Source organism: Pseudorca crassidens, chromosome 2 (genome assembly GCF_039906515.1).
Source record: "Pseudorca crassidens isolate mPseCra1 chromosome 2, mPseCra1.hap1, whole genome shotgun sequence".
Classification (NCBI taxonomy): Eukaryota; Metazoa; Chordata; class Mammalia; order Artiodactyla; family Delphinidae; genus Pseudorca; species Pseudorca crassidens.
Genome location: NC_090297.1, coordinates 8977861 through 9004022, shown reverse-complemented (window position 1 = coordinate 9004022; position 26162 = coordinate 8977861). Strand labels below are relative to the sequence as shown.

The following is a 26162-nucleotide window of genomic DNA, read 5'->3' as shown; positions in this document are numbered from 1 at the left end:
GTGCTGCGGTCGGAGGCTAGAGGGCGCTCTCGACATTGCCATCGCGGAGAACGCGGACACCGGGATGCGCTGGCGGTGTGGGTCTCCCATTGGCCGGGTGGTGGCTGCAGGTGTGCTGCTGCTTGGCTCCTGGGCGGGGGCAGTTCGCCCAGGGCTCCCCTCCTGGGGCTGAGTGTCCTGGGTCTGAGCCTGCAGCCTCAGTCATCTGCCTCCCCAGTTGATCTGCCACCGCGAGTTATAAACAAACTGCCCGGCTTCTCCAAGCCTCCCGCGCTCAGTCCCCTGGCCGGTAGGGAGGCGCCTCACGCGGCCCGCTAGACGTTGATGAAAGATCCCTGGTCGCCGTCGGCCGTTTCGGGCTCCACGCAGCGCCCCTTTCTCCGGGTGACCCTGCGGTTCCGGTGGAATTTGACGTAGCAGCGCAGCCCTGGGTGAAGGGAGGCAAGGGGGTCAGGGATGTGACCAGCCAGACCCCTCCGCGCCCTCTGGAACCCCCTGCATCCTCTCACCACCACCCCCTTCTTTTTTCTGTCCTACAACCAACCCATCCCCCGCAGAGCAGCCTGAATGGGCTTAAAAAAGCGAATCACAGATGGAGAAGGCAAGAGTGAACAGATGGAGCACAGGGGATATTTAGGGCCACGAAACTATTCTGTGTGATACTATAATGGGGGGTACATGTCTGCACATTTGTCAAAACGCATAGGATGTGCAACACGAAGAGTGAACCCCTAATGTAAATTATGGACTTTAGTGAATAATGTATCACTATTGGTTCATCAGTTGTCAAAAGTGCACCACACTAGAGTAGGATAATAGGGGAAACTGTGTGTTTGGGGGGCATGTGAGAACTCTGCTGTTTGGGGGGGCATGTGAGAACTCTGCTGTTTGGGGGGGCATGTGAGAACTCTGCTGTTTGGGGGGGCATGTGAGAACTCTGCTGTTTGGGGGGGCATGTGAGAACTCTGCTGTTTGGGGGGCATGTGAGAACTCTGCTGTTTGGGGGGCATGTGAGAACTCTGCTGTTTGGGGGGGCATGTGAGAACTCTGCTGTTTGGGGGGCATGTGAGAACTCTGCTGTTTGGGGGGGCATGTGAGAACTCTGCTGTTTGGGGGGGCATGTGAGAACTCTGCTGTTTGGGGGGGGCATGTGAGAACTCTGCTGTTTGGGGGGGCATGTGAGAACTCTGCTGTTTGGGGGGGCATGTGAGAACTCTGCTGTTTGGGGGGGCATGTGAGAACTCTGCTGTTTGGGGGGCATGTGAGAACTCTGCTGTTTGGGGGGGCATGTGAGAACTCTGCTGTTTGGGGGGGCATGTGAGAACTCTGCTGTTTGGGGGGGCATGTGAGAACTCTGCTGTTTGGGGGGCATGTGAGAACTCTGCTGTTTGGGGGGCATGTGAGAACTCTGCTGTTTGGGGGGCATGTGAGAACTCTGCTGTTTGGGGGGGCATGTGAGAACTCTGCTGTTTGGGGGGCATGTGAGAACTCTGCTGTTTGGGGGGGCATGTGAGAACTCTGCTGTTTGGGGGGGCATGTGAGAACTCTCCTGTTTGGGGGGGCATGTGAGAACTCTGCTGTTTGGGGGGCATGTGAGAACTCTGCTGTTTGGGGGGGCATGTGAGAACTCTGCTGTTTGGGGGGCATGTGAGAACTCTGCTGTTTGGGGGGGCATGTGAGAACTCTGCTGTTTGGGGGGGCATGTGAGAACTCTGCTGTTTGGGGGGGCATGTGAGAACTCTGCATTTTTTGCACGATCTTTCTGTAAACCTAAAACTGCTCTTAAAAAATAGTCCAACATATGGGAACACATGTATAACTGATTCACTTTGTTATAAAGCAGAAACTAACACACCATTGTAAAGCAATTATACCCCAATAAAGATGTTAAAAAAAAATAGTCCATTAAAAACCTTTCGTTAAAGGGATGCAGATTCTGCCCTCCCCTATAAAACCTCCCACGACTCCCCACTGTACTCAAAAGGAGATCCAAACTTCCTACCCTGGCTTATAAGACCCTCTGGGACCTGGACCTGCCTCCTGTCTGCTCTCTTCACCTCCCACTCCCCTCCTCACTCTCTAACTCCAGCCACACCCAGTTTTCTTGCTTTTCCTCATACACCCATTCATTTTTGGCTCCAGGGCCTTTGCACTTGCTGTTCTCACAGCCAGAAATGCCTTCCTGAAGTTCTTGGCATAGCTGGCTCCTTCACAGCCTTCAGGTCTCAAAGGGACCCTCCCTGACCACCCCAATTAAAGTAGTCGTGGCCCTCCTGGCCCACCAGTGGGAGGGGTTCTGTGGCTCTATCGTAACCACATGTCAGGCATCCCGTGACATACATGGGTAGACATGTTTTTCATTTAAGGCCACAGAAGGCCACATCCTCCTGATGGGGGGTGGGAGGGTTAGGGGAAGAGATTGCTCAGTGTGGCCTGAGCAATCCCTACATTTCAGTTCAGGAGTGACCACAGGGAGACAGGAGGACATCACCTGCTTAAGATCTGCTTACGTCACTGTCAAGAGAATAAAGGAGTTGCTGTGAAGTTTGTGCTTTGGGGTCTAGAATTGACACCTGGATCGCAGCTTTCAGACCTGTGGCCACACAAAATACACTTAGGAGGGGGGCAGTGGATTATAAGCAGGAGTGGTCGGTAGCCACAGAAGCCCTTCTGGAACCCTCCGGAATCCAGGCTGGCCTAGACTGCTGGACTTCATCCCTGGAACCTGAGTTCACCATTCTGGGATTTCTCAGAAGCCCTCAGGACTCTTGGTCCTCAGAGGGTTCCTGACAGCCTCTTCCTGGACCATCTTTAATGAGCTGTCATTTCTACTCAATTTTTTTTTTTCTGGAGCCTGAGTCTCCACGGAGGAAGCAAGAATTTTGGTGGGACCGACTGGGGTGGGAGAGACCGCGGGAAACGAGAGATGGGCTTTTGCCTGCACACATATCTTTTGGATGCCTGAAAAGCGACCCCCTCCTACCTGAGGCCCTGGGGAGGAAGGAAGGACGCCTTCCTGGGCAGAGGGGCTGGGCACCAGCTGGGTGTGTGAACTCAGTCGGGCCACGTCCCCCTCACGTGGGCAGGATGGACCTGGAGGCCCTGGCGCTATTCCGGGCTTCCTGGACCTCCGGGCCATTCTGCACCTCAGTCTCCTCCTCTGCGAAATGGGCCGCCAGCCCTGCACACGGGTAACAGAAGGCAGCTCCCCGGCATCTCCACCCCTGCCTTCCTCCATCCCCTCACCTCCCAGCTGGTCCTCTGTGTCTCCACTCCTGCCCCCAACAGTACTGCGGCCAGAGTGCCAGAGTGAGCTGTTACACTCGTAAGTCAGACCAGGTCACTCCCCTGCTTAAAACCTGCCGACACCTTCCCATTATAACTCAAAGTCCTGCACGATCCTCCCCGCCAGCTTCTCCTACTTCCCCTTCTGCCACCTTCCCCGTTGGCTACTGTGTGCCAGGCGCCCTCAAACATGCCAGCCTCATTCCTGCCCGAGGCCCTTGGCTTTGCTCTGCCGCTTGCCTGGGACTCTCTCTCCCTCCCCCCACCCCTCATTTTCAGGTGGCTGGTTCTGCAGTCCGCTCCTGCCCACCCTTTCTAAAACACCTCCCAGACTGCTCACCAGGCCAGTCTGGATTATTTTCTTTACAGCCCCTATCCCTTTCTAAAGACATCTTGTCTACTTATTTGCTTATTGTCGTTCATCTCACTAGAATGGAATCCATGGGCGCAGAACTTGCTGGCTCTCTTTGCCGCTGAATCCCCAATGTCCTCATCAGAGCCCAACACATAGTAGGCACTCAATAAATATTTCTTGACAGACTGGATGAATGAATAATTGGACCTAAGCAGCTTTATCGCTCTCAAAGCAGATAATTTTTGAGGCTAATGTGAGAAAAAATTGGGCATGTATCTCAGAATGGTCAACAGAGGGACTGAGACCAAATCCCTTCACTCAGGAAAATGTGAGCCCTGGATGTGGGATGACACTGAGTAATTATTGCGCATTTTTGGTATTTTGTTTTTAAAAGAGCACTTATCTCTTAGATGTGTATACTGAAATATTCACAGATGAAATAGCTACACTTCCAGGAGTGGCTTCAAAATCCTATTGCAGGGACGTCCCTGGCGGTCCAGTGGTTAAGACTCTGCGTTCCCACTGCAGGGGGCGCAGGTTTGATCCCTGGTCGGGGTAAGATCCCACATGCTGCGCAGCGTGGCCAAAAAAAAGATTTAAAAAATCCTATTGCAACGGGGGAAGCAGATGGGAGGGGAGACAGCACAGATTGGCCATGAGGGAGCATTACTGAAGCTGGGTGATGGGAAATGGGAGTTCATTATACTATCCTGACGACTTTAATATATGTTTGAAATTTTTCAGAATACAAAATTTAAAATGTTCTCCCATTTTTCTAGCTATGTAGGTTTGGGCAAGTGGCTTAACCTTTCTGTGCCTCAGTTTGCTCTTGGGTAAAATGGGGAGAACAATAGCTCCCTTCCTGGGATGGTTGGGAGGATTACGGAGATAATGGGTAAAGGGCTTAGCACAGAGCCGGGTACACCTGGGCCCACCTGGGCAGGAGGGCACATACCGCTCCACGTGGGAGCTCCGAGGAGTTAAAGAGGGAGCCAGCTGGGCAAGTGCATCCTTCCCTGGGACAGTGCTGGGAAATCCACCCCCCACCCCTTGTTATCACGCTTGGAATGTCTCCCCTGGGATAGAATTCCGGTATGAAAACACCAGGCTTCTCAGGTTTGATCTTATTTTAAAAGATACGCTCCTCTCTCCTCCCCTCTCCCGCCTCCAGATCATGGGAGATCCTGCCAGCTTGTATTTCAAGAGGTGAGAAAAGCAAATTTGACCAACGATGCCAGGAATCGAGACTAAATGAGTTCACAGATTGTGGGCGCCGAGCAAAGCTGCCCCTGCTCGTGTCTTCAGCCCCCCGAGGGGTTCTCCCACCCCCTTCTCCGCCCACCCCAGCTTGGAGGAGAAAGGGAGGTTGCGAGGTCTCCGCACCGAGGGAGCCCCCGATGTCGGGCTCACCTTCCACACACATGCAGTCGTCAAAGCATTTGTTGTTCAGGCCTCGGTTGTGGGGCGTGCAGAGGTGCTCCCGGAGGTCGCAGCAGGTCCCTGCCCACACAGCAAAAGCACACGCGGTCAGCCACGCCGAGTGGACCCTCCCTGTGCCCTGCACACGCTCCCACTGGACAAGAGATACATCATCTCCATGGTGGGGCCATCCCGGGCAGGATGGACCATCTGGTGCGCAAGGCTCCCAGCTGGAACCACTGACGAATGTCACGGCCGAGGCCCCTGGGGGTGGGCGGCAGAGACCCCAGACGCCCCAGATGGGCAATTGATTGATCATGGGAGGAGCGAGGGCGCTGTGGGATTCCCCCCCCCCCCCGGGTGGAACGGCTGGGGGCTGTCAGGTGTGAAGTTAGCATGGAGCTGGGAGGGGCCTCAGTGATCATGGAGCCAACGTCCTCTTTGGACAGATGGGGAAACAGAAGCCCCCGAGAGGCAGGCCCTAGGCACGGCCTCGCCCACCATGGAGCCAACTCTCAGAGCCACTGTTCAGTTGGCCCAAACTTGAGCCTTTTCTTTCTGCTCAGGGTGAAAACAATGGTTTGGAAAGAAAACAGCCTTTCAGGGAGCTGGCGGTCTGGCTTATCCGATGCCAAATGGCTTGTTGGGTTGCTGTTTTGTAGAATATTCTGGTCACTGAATTAACGAGCATCGTGGAGGTGTGCAACTCAGATGTCCCTCCGGAAGGCACTTGCCATCCATCGGCCAGGAGAGCAGTTAGCTGCCAGCCTCCAGCTGTTAACACCTGCAGGAGCCTCCTGAGCCAATGTCACACTGTTCCGGAGCAGAACGGCCCAGGCAGTCACTGGCTCAGCGGGGGTGCCAGGGCCCGGCTACCTGCCCAGCAGGGGCCTCTTCTAACAGGGAATCTTTGCTCTGGAGCTCCCCGCTGGGCTGGCAGGCGACTGCATCACAGTCTCCTGTCCATTCCTCCTTCGTTCCACTTTTATCGTTCACAGGCCTTACCCTACCCCCCACCCCCAGAAACCTCCTGCCCTTCTAACTCCCCCTTGCTATCGTCTTCTCAGAAGTTCCGACTGACCCAATCAAGGGCCAGCAGTTTAGACCATCAATCAAAACCCCAGGCCTTAGGGCTTCCCTGGTGGCGCAGTGGTTGAGAGTCCGCCTGCCGATGCAGGGGACACGGGTTTGTGCCCCAGTCCGGGAAGATCTCACATGCCGCGGAGTGGCTGGGCCAGCGAGCCATGGCCGCTGAGCCTGCGCGTCCGGAGCCTGTGCTCCGCAACGGGAGAGGCCACAACAGTGAGAGGCCCGCGTACCACAAAACAAACAAACAAACAAAACCCCAGGCCTCTGTTTTCAGACTGTCTTAATGGGCTCAGCTGCTGGACAGGTCAGGATGTCATCAAAGTATCCCGAGAAGCCCAGCAGTGTCATGATGGGACAAGGACAGAATTAAGCCCAAAAAGACGTTAGGAGAGAGAAGTCGAGAGAAGGGTCATCATGATTTAAGGCAGCGTGGGGCAGCGGTTCAGAACCAGGCAGACTCAGGTTTGAGCCACTTCCTAGCTGTGTGACCTCGGCTGAAACACTTAGCCTCTCTGAGCCTCAATTTCCTTGCCTGAAAATGGGGAATGATAGGGTCTCTTTCTCTGGGTTGCTGTGAGGATTAAATAGAACAAAGTATGACAGCAACTCTCAGTAAAGTGGGAGCTGTGGTTGTTATTATTTACCATCCCTAAAGAGTCCTGCTCATGTGTCTGGGAACACCCGCCCCCATCCCTACGCAGGTTCCCCCAGCGCCTGGCCTAGTGCCTTGAACACGATGCTGGTTCGGTACCTGGCAGGCAGTCCTGGTGATGGTCGCAGGGCTCCCCTTCAGCCGGTGATGTTTCATTCCCATCACTGGAGAGTTTGCCCCGGTGTTTCTCTGGGGAAAACAGGATCTGTGGTCAGAGGCTGAGGCCCAGCAGGGCAGAGAGATTAAGCACAGAACACCAGGGTGAGAGCGCTCACACCGCCACTCCCACAGTGTGGCTTGGATAAGACACAATACCTCTCTCTGCCTCAGTTTTCTCTTCTCTAAAGTGGGATCAACAGCAGAACAGACCTAACATTTTTTTTTTTTTAAGTTTAAGTGAGTAGCTACGTGGAAAGCGTTTGCCGTGCGATGAGCACTTGAGAGCAGCAAGTCCATTTCAGTTGTCCGTGCCATTATAGACTCCAGGCCCCCTATCCCACCTTGGACATATGTAGGTCAGGCTGGGGTCACCGAGGCCCCTACCCCAATGGATGGTGGGAGAGGGGAGGGAGCCCAGCAAGGGGGTGGCGGGGTGGGTAGACATACCTTTCTTCTTCGTAGACGGCCAGACCTCAGGCTTTAAGTCTTCATAATCGGTCCAGTCAAACAAGGCCATGTCCAGTGTGGGCATCACCTCCCCGTCGGGCCTGGGATGAGCCTGCAGAAGGGGGTAGAGCGGAGGGAGCTTGAAGAGCCCAACAGGTGAAAGAAGAAACGTGGGGCCCCAGGACCAGAGAGCAAAGGAGGGGCTCCTCAGAGGCCAGCTCACCCTGTGCTGGACAGCCTGCAATCCCAGCCCGGGGGCATCGAGAGGGCCGCCCAGAGCAGCCACCCCCAGTGTGGGACGGTGCCTACAGGCAGCTGATGTAGTCGGGCAAGTGGTCCACCAGGCCCTCTGGGGGAGGCGGGGGAGGCAGCTGTGTCCGCTCAGGAGGAAGCCCAGCTGCGTGTTCCCCTGCCCCTTCTCTCCCCTGCAGACGGCATCAGCTCTCTGTGGCACTGTTGAGGCCACGGCCGTGGCTCAGTTCCACTCACAGCCCTGGCCACAGTAGGATGTGAACCCACCTTCAAGGGCTGGGTTCTCAACACATGGGCCTCAGGGGCCCTGCGACAGCACGGGTAACCATGAATTCGTCGGAAATGGCCCATAGTCTTATCAGAATCTCAGGAGGGTGTAAGACCCAGAAAGAGAATAAGAAAGATCTACTGCTAAAAAAAAGTTTTATTTCTTCTACACATATATTTATTTTTGATCATTTTTAATGATTTTATTTTGAAACAAATTCCAAAGCCCCAGAAGAGGTGCAGTGATGCACCTCACGTTAATTGCAACAAGTACCCTCCCTCTAGACTCACCAATGGTCGGTGTATTTGCCACGTTTGCTGGCCTGCTCCCTCTCTGTGTATCTTTTTGTTTCTGTTCTTGTTTTCTTTGTCTGTGCCACGCAGCATGTGGGACCTTAGTTCCCCGACCGGGGATCGAACCCACACCCCCTGCAGTGGAAGCGCGGAGTCTTAACCACTGGACCTCCAGGGAAGTCCCTTCCATATATCCTTTTTAAAGGTCTGAAGCAGATGGGTCAAAGTGTTAACTAAAGCTTGTTAATTCTGGATCATGGGGACATGGTTTTAAAGATTATCATTCTCTGTACTTTTCAGCATGTATGAAATTCTTCCCCAAAGGCCCTGCCCTTCCAGATGCAGAGACCAGTGTGCTGAGCCGACACTTGCTTCCTTGGCATTCCCTAGAGTGAGCCCCCAGGACCACTGCCTGGACAGTGGCAGCCCTCCCTGGCCAGTGGGCCCACTGGCCTGAGCTGGGCTGGACGGGCATCGGGCGACCTGGATTCCATCCAGCCCCGCCGGCCTGGACCAGCTCCTTCCTGCCACTGTGCCTCAGTCTCCCTAAATGTACTAAGAGGGCTTTGCATGACATCATCTCAAGGACCCTTCCATCTCCGAGGCCGCCCCGGGCCTCTTACCTGGGGCCACAGGGATGTGACGGGCAGGATCAGGGACTCTTCTGTGGCAGGTGCTGCCTTAAAGGTGGTGAGGTAGAGTATGGTGGGGGCCAGGCTGGTGGAGGATTCCTCCATCGCGGCATCTGGGGCCTGGTCTTCTGACAGCTCCACCTTCTTCATCAGGGAGCTGGGACCTCTGACCAAGGCTCGGCCTGAGACAAGGAGCAGGAAACACAGCAACTGTATCTGCTTGCCACCCACCACCCCGTATCGGCCCACAGCTGGACCCACATTTCCTGCTGCGAACAGGGGGGCGGCAGGAACCATATGACAAGCTATTGGCTCAGCCGACATCGCTGCTGCCCACCCTCCTGCGGGGGTGGAAGCAGGAGTCTGGGGGCAGGACGAGGGGGGAAAGTCTTGGATGAATTTGCAGTGTTGCTGGGGAGATGGCCAAGGATTCTTGCTCTAAAGCAATATTCCAGCAAGTTGCAGCCAGCAGTGTAAGTGCAACGAATGGAACTTAGTAGGATTAACCATGGAAGCCTTCCTGGAGGAGAGTAAGTTTGAGTAGGGGATGAGGCCGAGAGGCATTGCAGGGAGGCAGAGGCCTTTGAGAAGGCTGGGAGGTGAGAGCTCCCTACGTGGTGATAATGACCGTTTTATTGAGTACATGCTGTGTGTGCTGGGACCATGTTGTACGCTGGGTCCTGCTTTACAAGCACTATTTCACCTAACCTTTGCAGGAGCTCTGGCAGGGAGGTACTCTTTCACCCTCATCTACAGGGAAGGAAACTGAAGCACAGAGAAGTTAGGCAACTTGCCTGAGAGCACACAGCTAGTGAGTATCAAAGTCTGAATTCGAACCCAGGTCCATTTGTTGCAAAACCAATACTTTTAACCACTGAAGCTGCCTTCCAAGATATGTGGGCAGGATGGGGTCGGATGAGTGTGAGGGGGGAGAGTGTGCAGGGTTGGGGGGTGGTCGGGAACCAGGGGGCTTCGAGAAAAGCTAGAGGCCCCATGCTCATCCTTGCCTCTTTTTCTCAGGCAAGATCTGACTTTAAGGTTGGTTGGGTCAGTTGGGGCCTCCCCACCATCCAGAGATGAACCCCAGAGAGTAGGAAGGGGACTTGGGGACCACTGAATCTGCTCTATTCATTTTACAGAAGGAAACGGAGGCCCCATCAGGCTGAGACCTTACAGCTGGTCAGCAGGCCTGGGCCTGGACTCCAGACCTCCACTCACCCACTCTCGTGGGAGCGCCCGGCTGGTCCACGGGAGCTGGGGCTGGAGCTGGGCTGGGCTGAGTCCACGCCCCGTGTATGCCTGCTTGCTTGCTGTCAAGGCTGTCACTGCCCCCACCCCACCTGACACGTGATCCCCAGGGGCGGGAGGCTGAGAGTCTAAGCTGGGCAAACTCCCCTGTGTTCTGTCCACCTGGGGGGTCTCAGCGGGCCTGGAAGGGAAGCAAGTCCCAGCTGTTTGCAGGAGAACCACCACCCCCCTCCTGCAAAGCCCCCCGCCCCCATCCATGCCTGTGGCACTCGGTCTGCCCCTAGAGGCAGTCATGTCACACGTAGAGACTTGGAAGCCGAGGTTGCCTGCCTGGGCTCTGGCCAGGGGAGACTGGGGAGCAGCCTGCTGGGTGGGGCTGCTGGGACACGTTTGTCCTGGGGAGGCTGGGACCAGTGGGTGGTTCGGCTCACAGGGGATTTGGGAACGTGGAGGAAACTTAAAGGAAGGTCAGAAAGACGAGGAAGAAACCCCATCAAACAAACAGAGCAGAGGCAGGAGAAATAAGGACGTGACCGCTCTCCTTGGTCAGCCGTGTCCAGGTCGGAGGACGCGACTCAGCACTGAGAGAAAACTGAGAATTAACTAGTAACAACAACTGCCCATTGCCCCTGCCACGTGCCAGACACCATTCTGGGTGCTTCAGATAGCAAGCCGGCTCTGAATCTACCCTGAGGGCAGAAGGGGCCATGACACTCACTTTGCAGAAACTGAGGCACAGAAAGATGACTTGCCAGTAAGTAGTGGAGCCAGAATCAGACCTGGGGCAGATCTGGCTTCAGAGTCTAAGCTCTCGGCCTCTGCTCTGTGCCTCGGAGTTGATTAAGTGATGTGCTTGGAGGGCACCGAACTGTCCCATCTCTATTCAGGACTTACAGTAGGATGGATTTAGGTCAGATACGAGGTAGAACTTCCTGATTTAGGAGGACGATCTACTGATAAGACTGAGCTCCTATGGCCACATGTCCTTCTCTTCCTCCCATGCTCTACGCCCAGGCCTTTCCCAGCGTCCACTTCTTACCAGATCCCTCTGACTTCAGTGAGACCCCTCCCTTCCTCTGGGGGTCCACTACCTGTCCCCTTTGGGGACCCTGGATGTCCTCCCAGGGACCTCACACCATTGACACCGCCGCCCCCCACTTTCCCCCCCTCCCCCGCCTCCCTGTCCTGTCCCTGAAGTCCCCTTGGCCCTTTGGATCTGATCCCTCTCCCCCACTCCCCCTCCCCCTTTCGTTGCAGGGCCCCACCCCCTCGAAGACCTCCAGCTACCTCTGTGCAGTTTCAACCTCTCCTTACGTCTCTTGTGCTCCCTGCCTCGTTTCTTCACCCTCTCTGACCCTGGAGACCGGCTCTGCTTCTCGGGGTAGGGCAGTGTCAGCCCCAGGAGCAGATCCTTGTCCTGCAGCAGGCCTGCAGGACTCTGCCGAGGCAGCAGCCCCCCTGCCCCTGGCAGCCTGGAGGCCTGCCTGGTGGTGGAAACCACAGCCCCATCCTGGGCCCGGCCAGGTGTGCCTGGGTCACGCTCCTTCTTGCCCAGGCCCTGCTGGCGGTGGTGGCTGGTCTGGGGCGTCCACAGTGCTGGGCCCGGGAGGTCGATGTGATTCTCCGGGAGGTTCCGAGCAGAGCTTCCGGGTCCCAGGGAGACTGCCAGGCTCAGCTCCAGTAGCAGGAGGAGGGCGAGGAACAGCATGGGGGCAACGTGGGTGGTGGGCCCAGCCATGGGCGTTTCCCTGCAAGAAAAGCAGGACTCTAAGGGGGCAGCCCTCCTCCTCCTGCACGGCCGGCTCCCCAGGCCCCTCACGCCCACTATTATAGCCTAGTGTTCCTCAACAGGGGTGGAGGGCGCTTGGCCCCCTCACCCCTCCAGGTGACATTGGGCAACATCTGGAGACATTTTTGGTGGTCGAAGCTAGGCAGCACCACTGATTTTACTGGGTGGAGGCCAGGGATGCGGCTGCACACCCTACAATGCTCAGGACTCCCCCGTGACAGGGAATCACTGGCCCAGAGAGACCCCAGCGCTGAAGCTGAGAAGCCCTGGTTCCAATAGTTGAAGAAGTGCCCAGGTTCCAGATCAGTCTAGATTCCTCTTTCTCTACAAACCTCTGCCTTTGGCTAAGTTCCCCGGAATGAGCTGAGTCCCTCCAAGCTCAGAAATAGGCCGACAGTCCCAGAGACTCGCCTCAAAGCCTACATTCAAACAGATGGAATAATAGCACGTGAGCACGAGCTGTAAGCAAGAATCGTGTTCAGCGCTTGGTGTGAATTTCTATCCCTTGGTCCTTTCACCGAGTCTCTGAAGTAACGCCTATTCTTTTCTGAAGTGGAAATAAAGGCTCAGAGAGGCTGTCACACGGAGTACGTGGCATTTATGCAACTGCTAGGCCTGTGCTCTGAGCTCCCACGTGCTGTCCCAGGACAGCCCAGGCCTTGCCTTTTCTTTTCCTCCAAGCTCCAGGCAGGTTCTGACAAGGCAGGCGCTGTCCCTGCTGGGGCTGGGGAGCTTTGGAGGCTGGACTCTGACCCTGCAGGGTGGGGTGAGCTACCTCTGACCTACACTGGGGACAGCCCGTCTTTCTGCACCAGAAGTGGTGTCTCCTCAGGGGACCTCACTGCTCCCCCCTCTGCGCCAGAGGAAGAGTTGGAACCCCCAGATGCTCCAGGAGCACTTGGAGCTAAGGCTCAGGAGCCTTGTGGCTGGGGGACAATGGGAGTGTCCCACCCCCTGGGGCCCCTCCCCCATAGCCCTCCCCCCTACACCAACCTCACTGCATCCGGCTGAGCCAGGCACCAGGTTAGCCAGGCTGATGGAATTTTCACGGCCTCCCTGGGCCCCCTGCATATTCCATTAGGTTCACAAAGGTGCTTACACAACCGTCTCCTTGTGATTTGTGGCCTTGTAATTGCCCAGGGCTGAGGAAAGGCTGGTGGCCTGGGGATGACTGCTGGCTCCCTCCCTCCAGCCCCCTCAGGTCCTGCAGCCCCCGCACTGGCCATCCCACCCCAGGTTCACCGTTAGCCAACGCTGAGTGAGGGGCCCTTGAAGTGGCTGGGGAGGACAGGCTGACCCACCCTGGGAAGAGCGAGGGGTCTGGGGGAGGGAAGCGGCTCCTCCCCAGCTCGCCTGGTCACCAGCCTCCTGTTATCCTGCTGTTCTATCATCCCCCAACTGGCGTTAGTGGTCCCCCGGGAGGTGCGGGCCTCTACTGCCCTGGGCTCTGCCCCACCAGCCTCAGCCCCAGCCTTTCCATAATGAGGGCCCGGGGGGCCGGTGCTCAGGCAAGGCCTGCACTCCTGCGGCAGCCAGGTGGGAGGAGGAGGGGCCCTTCGAGAGGCCTGTCAGTCAAGCATTGTTCTGCCCCCGGGGACCCCTCAAACCCTATTTCCAGGCCTCAGGCAGATGCCAGGCTGCACTGAACAGACTCCACCTCCTCTCCCTGTGGCTGAGAAAGGCTGAGTCTGTGTTGGATGCTACCCTGACCCAGCCCCACCCTTCTGTCCTGCGGGGACATCACATCGATAACCTGGGAGAAACCCACAGAACACCATCAACACGGGACCTTTGGGACACTGGCCTGGTGAACAGAATCCTTCCACCTTGAGAGTAGAGAGGAGCAAGGTGGGACACCCAGAAAGTGCAGGCAGGGGCTTCCCTGGTGGCGCAGTGGTTGAGAGTCGGCCTGCCGGTGCAGGGGACACGGGTTCGTGCCCCAGTCTGGGAGGATCCCACATGCCGCAGAGCGGCTGGGCCCGTAAGCCGTGGCCGCTGAGCCTGCGCGTCTGGAGCCTGTGCTCCGCAACAGGAGAGGCCACAACAGTGAGAGGACCGCGCACCGCAAAAACAAACAAACAAACAAACAAAAAAACCAGATCTGTTGTGGCTACACAACACTAAGAATGTACTAATGCCACTGAATTATAAAATGGTTAATTTTATATTATGTGAATTTCATCTCAATTTTAAAAAACATAGAGGGGGCTTCCCTGGTGGCGCAGTGGTTGAGAGTCCGCCTGCCGATGCAGGGGACGCGGGTTCGTGCCCCGGTCCGGGAAGATCCCACATGCCGCGGAGCGGCTGGGCCCGTGAGCCATGGCCACTGAGCCTGCGTGTCCGGAGCCTGTGCTCTGCAACAGGAGAGGCCACAGCAGTGAGAGACCCGCGTACCGCCAAAAAAAAAAAAAAAAAAAGTGCAGGCAAGGGACCAGATGAGGCTTGGCAGAGGGGTGAGGGGTGGGCAGCCCCACAGCGTGTATGGGCAGCGTGCTGTCCCTGTGGACACACATGAGGCCGATCAGTGACCCCGAGCCAGCCTCTGAGCTCGGTGACCAGCCTCGGCACTAGTCCCAGAGGACAGCTCCTCCCCTGCAGAGCCAGGAGCTGAAGCCCAGCTCCATCCCAACCCTACACCCCCATGCATCACGACCCCACCCATACTTGCCATCTCTCCCAATGAAGTCCTCTCACCAAGCCCTTGCCAGTGGCCATGGGTCTGTTCATCATACCCAGGAACCCCAACTTCAGTGCCATCTTTGTTCCCTCCCACCCTTTGCACCCCACAAATCATGTACGCAGCCAGCCTGGGGCAGGGAGCGGGGATTTCAGCGTGCGGGCTGAAGCACCTGACAGGCCATCCCTCTCCTGGATGGATATCAGCCCGTCCAGCCCCCGGACCCAGCCCACACTGCTGCCAAAGTGCTCTGATCCTGACCCTCTCCTGCCCCAAACTGTCCATGGCTCCCTATCCCTTTCCCATTTAACCACAGACTCCCACTTGGGTACTCAAGATCTCGTATAATGTGGGCCCAACCTAACTTTGCAGCCCTGACTTCCATTTCCTCCCCGTCACAGCCAATAGAGACTATGCCCTGGGCCTCGAGCACCTCCCATCTTTCCTGTCTCTCTCTTCTCGCTGAGGCTGTTCCCTCTGCCCGGAACAGCCTCTCCTCTTCACCCTCATCTCTGTCTCTGTGGAACTCCTGCCCATCCTCTGGGACTCGTCCCAAATGTCCCTTCTGGCAGAAAACTCCCCCCTCAGGGCTCCCACACAGCTCTGCCTAGCTCATTTCCTGCTGGGGCAATCAGCCTTTTTTAAAGTCCCCGACTAGGAACCTCCCTGCTGGTCCAGAGGTTAAGGCTCCACGCTCCCAATGCAGCGGGCCCGGGTTCGATCCCTGGTCGGGGAACTAGATCTCACGTGCCACAGACAAAAGATCCCGCTCGCCTCAACTAAAGATCCCGCTCGCCGCAACTAAAGATCCCGCACGCCGCAACTAAGACCCGGCGCAGCCAGATAAGTAAATAAATATTAGAATAAATAAATGAAGTCCCTGAGAAGATCTGGGGAAGATCCCTTTCCCCTCTGTCCCTGTCAGATTTACAAGACCCTGCAAATAACAGGCACTGACAACTACGTATCGGGATGGAATCAAACTGACACCCGAGCAGAAGATCGTAAAGAGTTCCCAGGGAGGGTGTGCGTGTGCGTGTTTGTGTGTGCGACAGAGAGAGAGAGAAGGAGGCAGCTAAGTGAGGGCTGGGGATGCCAGCACCTCTTTGCCCTGAAGACCGCATGGAACCCTGTCCCCAAGCCCACAGCATTTGTACTTGAATCTTGGCACATTCCAGCAGCCAAGATGCCAGCCTGGCAAAGAGCCACTCGGGGAACACGGGCTGCTAGAGAAGCCGCACTGAGGATGCACAGCGATGCGGGCTCCAATCCACTCTGCCCGTCTGGAAGCCAGCTGGAGGCGGCCTCCCAGAGCACCAAGCAGCCGGGAGACAAGGGGCAGCAGGTGCCCCGCGTGCCCCACCCCCATCAGCCTGGGATGGTTCTGCCCAAGGTTTGCGCATAAAGCCTGCTCTTCTGGGCCTGGGTCGCTTTCCCCCAGGATTGGGGACACTCAACAGCTTTCAGTCACCCGGGACAAGAGAACCATCCACAGCCCCGAGACAGCCGTCTCACAACAGAGATCTACTAGTGACTCCTTAAAAACTAAACTGAACAAGAGCACTCGTCATCATAGGAGCTGCCACTCCCTGAGCGGTTGCAAAGCCCAGGCTCTTACAAGCCTACTTCATCCGTTTCTTATTGCATCCTCTCAATTGCCCTGCACAGGGCAGGTTGTTCTCCATTATTTTTAAAATGAGGAAACCCAGGCTCTGGGAGGGTAACCCACAAACACAAGGTGACAGCACTGGTGAGTGACAAAGCCCCCACCTCAAGGCCTGGGTTCTCTCTGCACCCCATCGCCCGTCCACTGAGCTTCGTCGGGGGTCGCCTACCTCCCCCACGTAACTTCCTGCCATTGCTGTGAGTGCAGTCAGGGCCCCGGAGCGGGGACCAGGCAGCTGGGAAGAGGAAACTGACAAAGGAGGGGAAAGGGGCTTGTCTCGCGCCCTTATCCTGTCCCCATACTGTGCAGAGTTGAACTGCCGGCGTGGTCTCCATCCAGAAGCCTGCGGGGAGGCAGTGTTAATGCAAATGAGGGCAGCTGATGGAGCCCGGAGCTCGCTTTGATTCCTGAGCCCCCTCCCCCCTCCCCACAACAGCCTTGCATTTGGGGGCCGGGCGACTAGGGGAGCTCCTGCCCACCTGCCTGGCAGACAACAGTGAGGCCTGAATTCCTCCTTTACTGATCAGCTCACCCGATGCCTGATGGGCTGGACGGGAGAAGGGGGCGGGTAGGGGGGTGGGAGGTGGGAGCAGTGCTGGCTGAAGGGGGTCCGATGGGAATCCTGGGCCAGGAATATCAGTGATGCTCTGATGGAGCCTAGGGATTACGACGCTCAGTCCAGGCTGTAAGCCAGACAACCACCCCCCCCCCGGGGAGAACTTGGCCGTCAACCCCCCTCCCTGACCCTGCGTCTCCTTCTCGCGTGTGAAAGTGACGCATTTGAGCCACCATATTTGGTGGAGATGTTTCAGGGGTTCTCTAAGCATTTGATTCTAACCTCACTTTTAAAAAATATTTGTTAAGCTATTTTGAAAACTGTAGGTAAAAACAACAGACACTCTCAAATGCGTCCTCTACACACTTTTAACTCGGGCACATCCCCACAATAACCTGGCCTCCTCCCGGGTCACTGCAGAGTGTTCCAGGGATGCGAGGTGAGCAGTTTAAAAGAACTGTTGCCATTTGCAGCTACTTATTGACATGTTCCAGGATTTTCTGGACACCAACGACCAAAGCCTGTTAGAGGCTCGGTCTCATATCGACAAATGCAACTGACATCCATAGCCTGCTTTTATACCATTGAAGACAGCTTCTTTTTTCTCTTTGACTTACTGTAAAATGGGCAATACTGTACATTGGGGGCATAACAGTGGTCACACGGCATCTCCATGGAGGAGAAGCTGAAGAGTCTGACGGCATGTAGGGCTTGAAACTGTATCTGCACGAAACGGAAAACGTTTTGGTTTGGGGAAGAGATTATTGGTGGTGTTGGTGAGGTGCTACACCGCTCATAAAATGCTGCCTTTATTGATTTTATATGTTGGGATTATGGATAAGATTTCATGGGAAATGATTCGTACTGCGCAAAAAATAATGGGGGGGGCACTAGGGGAAGACCACTGGATCACTGGGTTAGATTAGATGGTCTCGAGGGCTCGGTCTGCCAAGGCAGACTAGGAATTTATGATCTATAGTGACAAGACTCCTCCATCTGTCTGTCTATCCAACTGACAGCCCCCTGTGGGGAGGGACGACACATCATATCCTCCAGGTTCTGGAGTGAGCCCCCAGGGACCAGGGACAGGTATTGGGAAGTAGCATGAACTCAGAGGACATATTTGTGAATGTTCAAAGACAAAGCGTGGGAATGCCCTGGCGGTCCAGTGGTTAGGACTCTGCGCCTTCACTGCCGAGGGCACAGGTTCAATCCCTTGTCGGGGAAGTAAGATCCCGTAAGCAGCTCGGCCAAAAAAAAAAAAAAGACAAAACACAGCCATGCGTGATGATAACAAGCCCATTCCTGGGCCGTCCCTCCCTCTCACTCGCTTTTGGAGGAGCTCTGCCTTGCTTTGGTCACCTCTCTAACCGTGACTGACCCCCAGCACCCAGATGAAACCCTAACCCACCGAGCCGCTGGGACGGGCATCCTGAGGCCAGTACAGGGGTCTCTGGGATGACTGGGACACTTCTGTCTTTCAAAGGCTCTTCAGAAAGGGGTGCACAGTGCTGGGGGTCAGGGATCTGAACAGGAAGGGGCCCTGATTCCTGCCACACCCCTGGCCACAGCTCAGGTCTTGAAAGGACCCTCCACATGGAAACATCCTAACCCTCTTTAGCTCATAAGAAACTGGAAGGTAGCTGCCTTCTGCTAAACCTGGACCAGAAGGGACTTCCACCCCTGAGAGGCCAAGAAACATCTCCAAGGGGATCTTGCTCCCTTAAGAGAACCCAGCCTTCCTCTGGGGCAATCTGGGAGCCAGTATTCTTAGCCACAGGTGATGAGCTCTCCCGGCTCATGGGGGAAGTGGGTCTGGAGTTTTGTGGCCTGCTGGGCATCTCTGGGGACCCTGACACTAAGGGCTGAATTCTGTCCTTCACAGTAGCTGCCTCAGGCCAGACTGGGCTCTGTGTAGGTGCCCCCTTATCACAGAACTCTTGCCACATTCCCTGCCATGTTTCCAGTAACACAAACATCCTTCGGTGCTGCTGTCTGCCCAGGCCCCAGCTTATCGTCCAAACATCCTCCACTTCGTGGTGAGAAGAACAAATCGGACACTAGCTTTCCTGCTTAAAACTCTTCAATGGACATTTCTGCAACTCATACAGCAGACAAGAGATTAACTCCTTAATATATAAAGAACTCTCACTCCACTCTCATCCCTGGGAGCCCTGGGGGCAGTGTTTGTATGCCCAGAACCCCAGGTCAGTAGTGCTTAGGACAGATTTTGTGAGATGCAGGAATTCTCTCTGATTTTGTTTCCATACGGCCGTGAAGACTTCAGGAATGCTCTAACTTGTAATGATCTGCCTGACTCTTCCCTCTGGCACCCCCTCATGACTTGACTGGACACTTCCTGGAATGCCTGGAATCAGACAATGGAGGTGGCCATCCCCAGGTACCCTCTTCTGCTCTTAGAACAGTGGACAGTGGGGCCACCTGGTAGTCAGCTCCACAAACCTGGAACTCCAGTTGGGGTCTTAGAGCATCTAAGACAGCAGGTTCCTGTCTTCTTTAGGGGGAGTGGATTCCCCCAGGGCTGGAAAATGAGTAGTTGTAATTGTTCAATCAAAATAGTTATGTCCCATAATTCAAAAAGAGTCATGTACCACAATGTTCATTGCAGCTCTATTTACAATAGCCAGGACATGGAAGCAACCTAAGTGTCCATCGATAGATGGATGGATAAAGAAGATGTGGCACATATATACAATGGAATATTACTCAGCCATAAAAAGAAACGAAATTGAGTTATTTGTAGTGAGGTGGATGGACCTAGAGACTGTCATACAGAATGAAGTAAGTCAGAAAGAGAAAAACAAATACCGTATGCTAACGCATATATATGGAATCTAAAAAAAGAAAAAAAGGTTCTGAAGAACCTAGGGGCAGGACAGGAATAAAGACGCAGACGTAAAGAATGGACTTGAGGACACAGGGAGAGGGAAGGGTAAGCTGGGACGAAGTGAGAGAGTGGCATGGACATATATACACTACCAAATGTAAAACAGATACCTAGTGGGAAGCAGCCGCATAGCACAGGGAGATTAGCTCGGTGCTTTGTGACCACCTAGAGGGGTGGGATAGGGAGGGAGGGAGGGAGACGCAAGAGGGAGGAGATATGGGGATGTATGTACATGTATAGCTGATTCACTTTGTTATACAGCAGAAACTAACACACCATTGTAAAGCAATTATATTCCAATAAAGATGTTAAAAAAAACAAAAAACAAAAATGGTTATGTCCTCAATGACAGTGGGGGAGAGGAGGGGGATCCTAAATTCTTGGGCTGGGCTCTTCCCAAGTCAATTTGGGACTAGATTCTGTCTCCCGAGCCCCTCCCACGATCCTCCCACCATCACACCTCATCATGAGTCATAATTTCCCTGTCTGTGAAATGGGATTATTAGCCTGTCATGAGATTTGACTATTTAGGAAATGAGGACTTCTGTGTGATTGGGGAAGGGGAGGTTTCCAGGTATGGAAGGAGCTCAGGCAGTGTAGGTGGGATGGAAGGCAGCAAAGATGAGCTTCCTGGAAGGGGGGAGGGGAGATAAGAGTTGAAACATCTGCCCTGTGGGGTACTCATCGGTGGATTGGCCTTGACAGTCCTGAGCTAGTCCCTACCCATCTCCCCTGCCGCCCTGAGGCTCTGTGCCCCCAAAGTGCCACCTGTCCAATAGGAAGGGGCCTCTCAGCCCCCCCTAGGCCTCAGAACAGCCAGAGCCCCACCTACCCCTCCACATGCCTTTGTGCCAACCTGGCCTCACACAGAGAACTCTGCCTCTTGACCCGTGGAGCCCCAGGGTGGAGACTGCCAGGGACAGTGAACCAGGTAGTCACCACTTGCTGAGCTCCTCTGGGTGCAGGACCTGGATGCCATGCAAGGAAAACTGCTCTAGTCTGAAGACCTTGTCCCTGCTTCTGGAAATTGCCAGTCTGATTGGGGACAATAGCCCTGGCCCTGGGGAGCTCCCACTGTAACAGGGAAGATCTAGGTCTTGCCTTGGAGGACTCTTAGACTGATGAGACGCGGCTCTTGTCCTCAGGGAGCTCTCAGTCTGAGCAAGAAAAGCAGCCCCTGCCCCAGGAAGCCTCCAGTGTAACAGGGGAGACCCTGTTGCCGCCCTTAGGGATTTCCCAGTCTGAAAGGGGAGACACAGCTCTGGCCTTGGACGTTCCCAGAACATGGGGAAAACATACACTTCGCTGGAGGGAGCTTCTATTCTGTGGGCAAAGACACAGTCCTTGCCCTCCAGGTGTCCCCACTCTGACCTGGCAGGGAGGCCACAGACCTAATGAAAGATTGAGGCACAGATGTAATTATTATTGATTCAAACACAAAAATGTCAGCCCAAATCCATTAAGCTGAGCCATGGGAGAGCACCCCCTGACCAGAGCACAAAGAGCTGTGTGACCTTGGGCAAGTCACTTGACCTCTCTGAGCCTCGGTTTCCTCTCCTGTAAAATGCTGGAGGTTGCGAGAATGAGGGGAGGCAAAGGTATACAGAGTGAGTGGTACCCAGTAAGAGTGCAATAAACAGTAGCTGTTGTTATTATGAGGAGGGGAAAGAGCGGGAGTGGGGCTTGGGGGTGGGTTCCTGGAAGTGTTTGTGCATCTGTGCCTGCGTGTGCATGGGGGCAGGCACAGGTGGCCACGTCCTCAGTGCTCGGTGGGGTGATGGATGGCTTCGGTGGGGCAGGTCAACACAGGCCCAGGCCAGCCTGGAGGGGACCATTGTCTTAGCAAATGAGGTTTGCCTTTCCGCAAGGGCAACACCATCTGCTTTTATTATTTCCAACAGCAGCCTCGGGAATTCCCACCCCCCTGAGGCCTCACACCTCAAAAAAACTGAGGTAGGGCTGTTGTTTTGGGGGGAGGGAGTGGAGTCCTACCTCCTGCTACATTACAGGTACTCGCCACCCCTCCTCCTCTCCTAAGCCATCCTCCTGGCCCCCTATTCTCCAAATGTCATTATCTTGGTTCCCAGACAATTTGGTCGCACCCATCACTTAATCGAGTGACAGAATGCCCACTGTCAGTGCTGGCAGAGGTCAGGGTGGAGTAGAAAGACACCTGGAGTCAGACAAGCCTGGGTGTGAATCCTGGCTCCAGCATTCAATAGCGGTGTGACCCTGGGCAAGTCAATTCACCTCTCCAGGCTTCAATCCCACATCTGAAAAATGAATGTTTGCTTGGGTGTCATTTATAGGGTATCAACTACTCTAGGCTTAGAACTTTATATATTATCTAGTTTATAATTCAGCCCATTGAAGTGGACAATACTTTCCAGGTAATAACAATGGTAACAATGGTTCAACATGGGGACAAAGATTTGAAGGATTTGCTCAAGGTTACACAGTAGAGTGAGTGGTAGAGCTGGGATTTGAACCTGTGGCCACCTGACTCCAAAGGCAGACTCTTTGACCACGCCTCATGCTAACTCGGTAACTAATACGAGTACTGACGCTGTGACTTTCAGGGATGACACGTGGTGGGGGCCTTAACCCAGAGCCTGGCACAGAGGGGGCCCCTAAAAACTTGAGGTCTGCAATTACTTTATCCCAACTGCTCTGGATTGTAGCACCGGTACCCCTACACTCACTCAGGGGTGTGTCCCAGACGGTCAATGCCAGGCCATGGTGTTGCGGGGTGCGAGGCCGCCAAAGCTGGGAACTGGTATGAGGGGGGCAGGGCCTCTAGTGGCAGGGTCCTTCCTGGGGAGGCCTGTGTTCCATTGGCTACGGTGGCCCACGTGAGAGGAAGGGCTGGGGTAGGACAAGCAGAGGGCCTGGAACAGCAAGAGAGGCGGATGGCACCTGAATGGGCCAGTGGAGAGATGTCAGTATGACACCTTCCCACCCCAGGAACATGCCCAGCTCGTGCTCTTCCCAGGCTGTGGAGTCAGGGAGGCCAGGATGCAAACCCCAGCTCTGCCACATTTCTGGCCGAGGCAGGTGAAGGTCCAGGTCACGTAGCTGCTAAGCTGGTCTGCTGAACTTGGGCAGTCAGTTCCCTGTCTAGCCGATTTCCTCTGTTCGCATCAGGCACAGAAATCCTCCTCATCTTCTGGAGGCGTGCAGAGCCCCCAGTACCACAGGGACTTTCCAGGAGGCTTGCTCCCCGCTCCACAACCTCACCAGTCTGCCCTAGGGCCAACTCTGCCCCTGGCCTGGCCAGCAGGACCCAGTGGAACCCACGGATAACCTGTGGCTTGCAATTGTCAGTTCATTCCTATCTCCTTGGCCAAGGATTCCATATATTAGAACAAATATGGACAGAGCACGTGCTGTGCTGCTGTGTGCCTGCTGTGTCTCAGGCACTGGGACCCCAAGTGGAACAGGACCCAGCCCCGCCCAGGGAAGTGCAGACCACGGGAGAGACAGGGAGGCAAGGGGGGCAGGAGGGCTCCCCACAGGAGGGGACATCTGACCTTGGCCTGCAAGGGGAGACATTTTAGTTAGAGGGGAGAGCCTAGCAAAAGCTCGGAGGCAGTCAGGGCGTGGAGATGATCGGCCCTCCGTCATGGCTGAAACCCAAGATGCCGACAGGGGGTGTGATGGGAGGCAGGCAGCATAGTTCATTTAGTGGAAACAGGGAGATATGGAGGGATTTAGGGATGCGAAGCAGGGTGAATTGAACGGTGGGAAGGGAGGCAGAGAAAGTGGCAGAAAGGATTGTGAGCAGGAGTCTGGATGGGGTGTGTGTGTGTGTGTGTGTGTGTGTGTGTGTGTGTGTGTGTGTGTCTGTGGGTGTTTCCAGTCCCATTCTTGCCTCTCTAAAGAGAAAGGCACTAGTTGCTAGCTCTGGCTGTGGCTGAAAAAAAAGCTCAGCTAGGGGAACCCAGAACTTTCCAGCCGGGAGAAGATGTCCCTCTTCCGAAGTTGCCCTCATTATGGCCCTAAGCCCACATCACTGCCCGACTCCTGGGGTGGTGTGTCACCTGTCGCGATGACATAGACGATGGTCAGAGGGTTTGGGTGATTACACAACAGGTGCAGGGTCCAAAAGACAATCCCCCCCAGAGGAAAGGAAATGGCTCGTGAGCGAGAGCCATTAAAAAAGAAATGGGTGCAAGACAGAGATTCAGAATTGGGAATGAGCCACATGGATGCCTCATGATCAATGACCAGCTGTTGGCAACATCGACACAGCCACATTGAGCTCATTTTGAAAGCAGACACTCTTTTCTTTCTGATTTTTAAGCTCCGATTTTAGGACAAGCAGAGAGGAGGAGGGAGAGAAAGAGAGAAGAGTGCCAGTAACAGTGTGTAGGGGGAGGTGACCATGATACGGGAGGGGCCACAGTCAGGTTTCTCTGCAGTGTCTCTAAGCCTAAATTTTTGATCCATTGCCCCCTTTCTGTGGACCCCCTATCCCCACCCCACCCAGGGACTGGGACTGTAGAATCCCCCGTGGCCACCGAGTGTGTGCCTCGCTGGCACCCGATATGTTTTTTTCACTGCTTTCACATATATCCCTATAGGTAGGTGCTATTATCCCCGTTTTATGAAGGGGGCACTGAGGCTCAGAGAAGTGCGTCCCTTTGTCCAAGGTCACTCCCTCAGCCTCCGTCTGCCTGACCCCAGAGGGGTGGTACTGAACCAGTACTGGGACACTTCTTGCATGCCACCAGGCTGGGAGGTGGGCAGCATGGAAGACGGCTCCATGCAAGAGAGACCAGACAGAGGCGAGGGCAGAGGGAGCACGCAGTGCAGTAAGGCAAGACTTGGCGGGAAACCCAAGAAGTCTCACCACTCAAACCTCGGGTCCCGCAGCAGCCTGAGACCCCGGCGTGCGGTTGGAGAAAAGCCAGCAGTGGAGAGGAAGGGAGCCTGAGCCGGGGCCAGAAGAGCGAGGCCAGTGCTGTCGGGGCTGCTAGCGCGAGGAACTGGGCAGTGCTGGCGGGGGGCGCAGCCGGAACCTCCCTCTACCTGCAACACACCCCAGCCCCGTAGGCAGCCTCGAAAGAAGCAGAGGGCACTCCTGCCAGCTCTGTCCGGAGCTTAGGGAATCTTCCAATCTTCTTCAAACGATGTCAGATTGGGGTCCCCAGCCTGAGAGACCACCGGGAGACTCAGAGACAGAGAGACAAAGAGAGACCGGGTCCCAGAGGGAGAAGGCTAGTGCCGAGGAGGAGAGTGGGCGAGAGCCGCGTCCGGAAGAGGGCGGCAAGGGCGCACGCTAGGCAGTGTCAGAACGTGGAAAAGTGAGTGTCCGGCGGAAGGCGGGCGGATGAGGGGCCCAGGAGCAGAGCCAGGAGCCGAGGGGAGACGCGGCGAGGAGCGGAGGCGGTGGACCCACTGACCGACGGGTCCGAGGGCCGGGAGGGCAGGGAGGAAAGCAGCATCCTCACCTCCATCCTCAGTCTCCGGCGCGCCCCGCCCCTGAGCGCTCCAGGTAGCCCACCTTTGTCCTGGCGCGCAGCCAGGTGAGGCGGGAGGGTGGAGCCAGGGGCGGGCCAAGGCCAAGCCTTACCTGTCCAACCGGCGGGGCAGGGCCCGAGAGGCGCGGGGCCGAGCGCCTGCGGGAGCCGAGCGCAGCGGAAGGCCGAGCCGCGAAGCCGGGACCGCGCGGAGAGGTGCGCGGGCGGCAGGAGGATGTGCCGAGGCTGAGCTGGGCTGGAGGGAAGGGGGAGGGGGCGGGCGTGAGGGAAGGGGGCGGGAGCACGCGGAGGGGACGGGGGAGGGGCGGCGGCGAGCGGGCTCCACTGCCCCCAGCCGAGGGGCAGCCCCGGGCCGGGCCGGGCCCCGCGCGCTCCCAGCCAGCGCGCCCTCGCCAGCTGCGCTCGGCGTTCCGGGCCCCCTCCCCAGAGGCCTAGCTGCCGCCGCCGCGAAGGCGCGGGGCAGACAAAGAAGGTAGACAAAGGCGGGCGCAGCCGGGCGGCCGTGCAGGCACCGGGAGAGGCGGGCCCACTCCTCCCGGTGCGGAAGAGCCGCCTCGGCGCGGCCCGGGGCGCGTGGGACGGGCGGGGCGCGGGCAGCGGTGGCGCATCTGGAGCGGCCCAGCAGGGAGCAGGCGACAAAGGGCCGCGGCGGGGGGTCCCTGGCGGACCCCAACAATGGATTGGAGCTGAGCGCTCAGCTGCGGCAGCGTCTGGCAGCGCAGAAGCCGGCGGTTCCCCAAAAGGATTATTCCGCCTAGGCTGTCAAATGGGACGGAAGAAATGCCCTGTGCGAGGGAGGAGGAACGGGGCACCGCGGGGCCTCAGTAGCCTCCGAAAGTGCGCAGAGTTGGGGGCGAGGTTCAGGGAGGGGTCGGTCTTCGACGTGGGGGTCCAGGGGGGTCTTCAAAGCGCTACCAGGTGAGACTGGGGAGCACTGACGGCTGCGCTAGTGTCCGCTCCCCACTCACACACCCTGGGAGGGAA

General features: G+C 56.1%; 1 protein-coding gene across 2 annotated transcripts; it reads right to left on the bottom strand.

Annotated features, from left to right (window-relative positions):
• Positions 1-267: 267 nt before the first annotated feature.
• Positions 268-25393, bottom strand: DRAXIN (dorsal inhibitory axon guidance protein). 2 transcript variants are annotated; one of them, XM_067720520.1, is made up of 7 exons: positions 25271-25393; positions 11387-11847; positions 8843-9033; positions 7407-7518; positions 6900-6989; positions 5051-5140; positions 268-427 (listed from the first exon to the last, which is right to left on the bottom strand). In XM_067720520.1, exons 2-7 carry the CDS (start codon positions 11835-11837, stop codon positions 315-317), a joined length of 1047 nt encoding a protein of 348 aa, XP_067576621.1. In that variant the 5' UTR covers positions 11838-11847; positions 25271-25393; the 3' UTR covers positions 268-314. The 2 variants fall into 2 exon arrangements, with proteins under 2 accessions (XP_067576621.1, XP_067576631.1); XM_067720530.1 differs by having other exon boundaries at positions 11414-11847.
• Positions 25394-26162: the final 769 nt, after the last annotated feature.

Excerpts from the sequence above, each read along its gene's own strand:
- DRAXIN (XM_067720520.1), bottom strand. The coding sequence starts at position 11,837 with ATGGCTGGGCCCACCACCCACGTTGCCCCCATGCTGTTCCTCGCCCTC. Across the intron at positions 9,034-11,386 it reads GAGGTTGAAACTGCACAGAG|GCCGAGCCTTGGTCAGAGGT; the intron begins GTAGCTGGAGGT and ends TCCTTGTCTCAG. Across the intron at positions 5,141-6,899 it reads TCACCAGGACTGCCTGCCAG|GGACCTGCTGCGACCTCCGG; the intron begins GTACCGAACCAG and ends CTGTGTGGGCAG.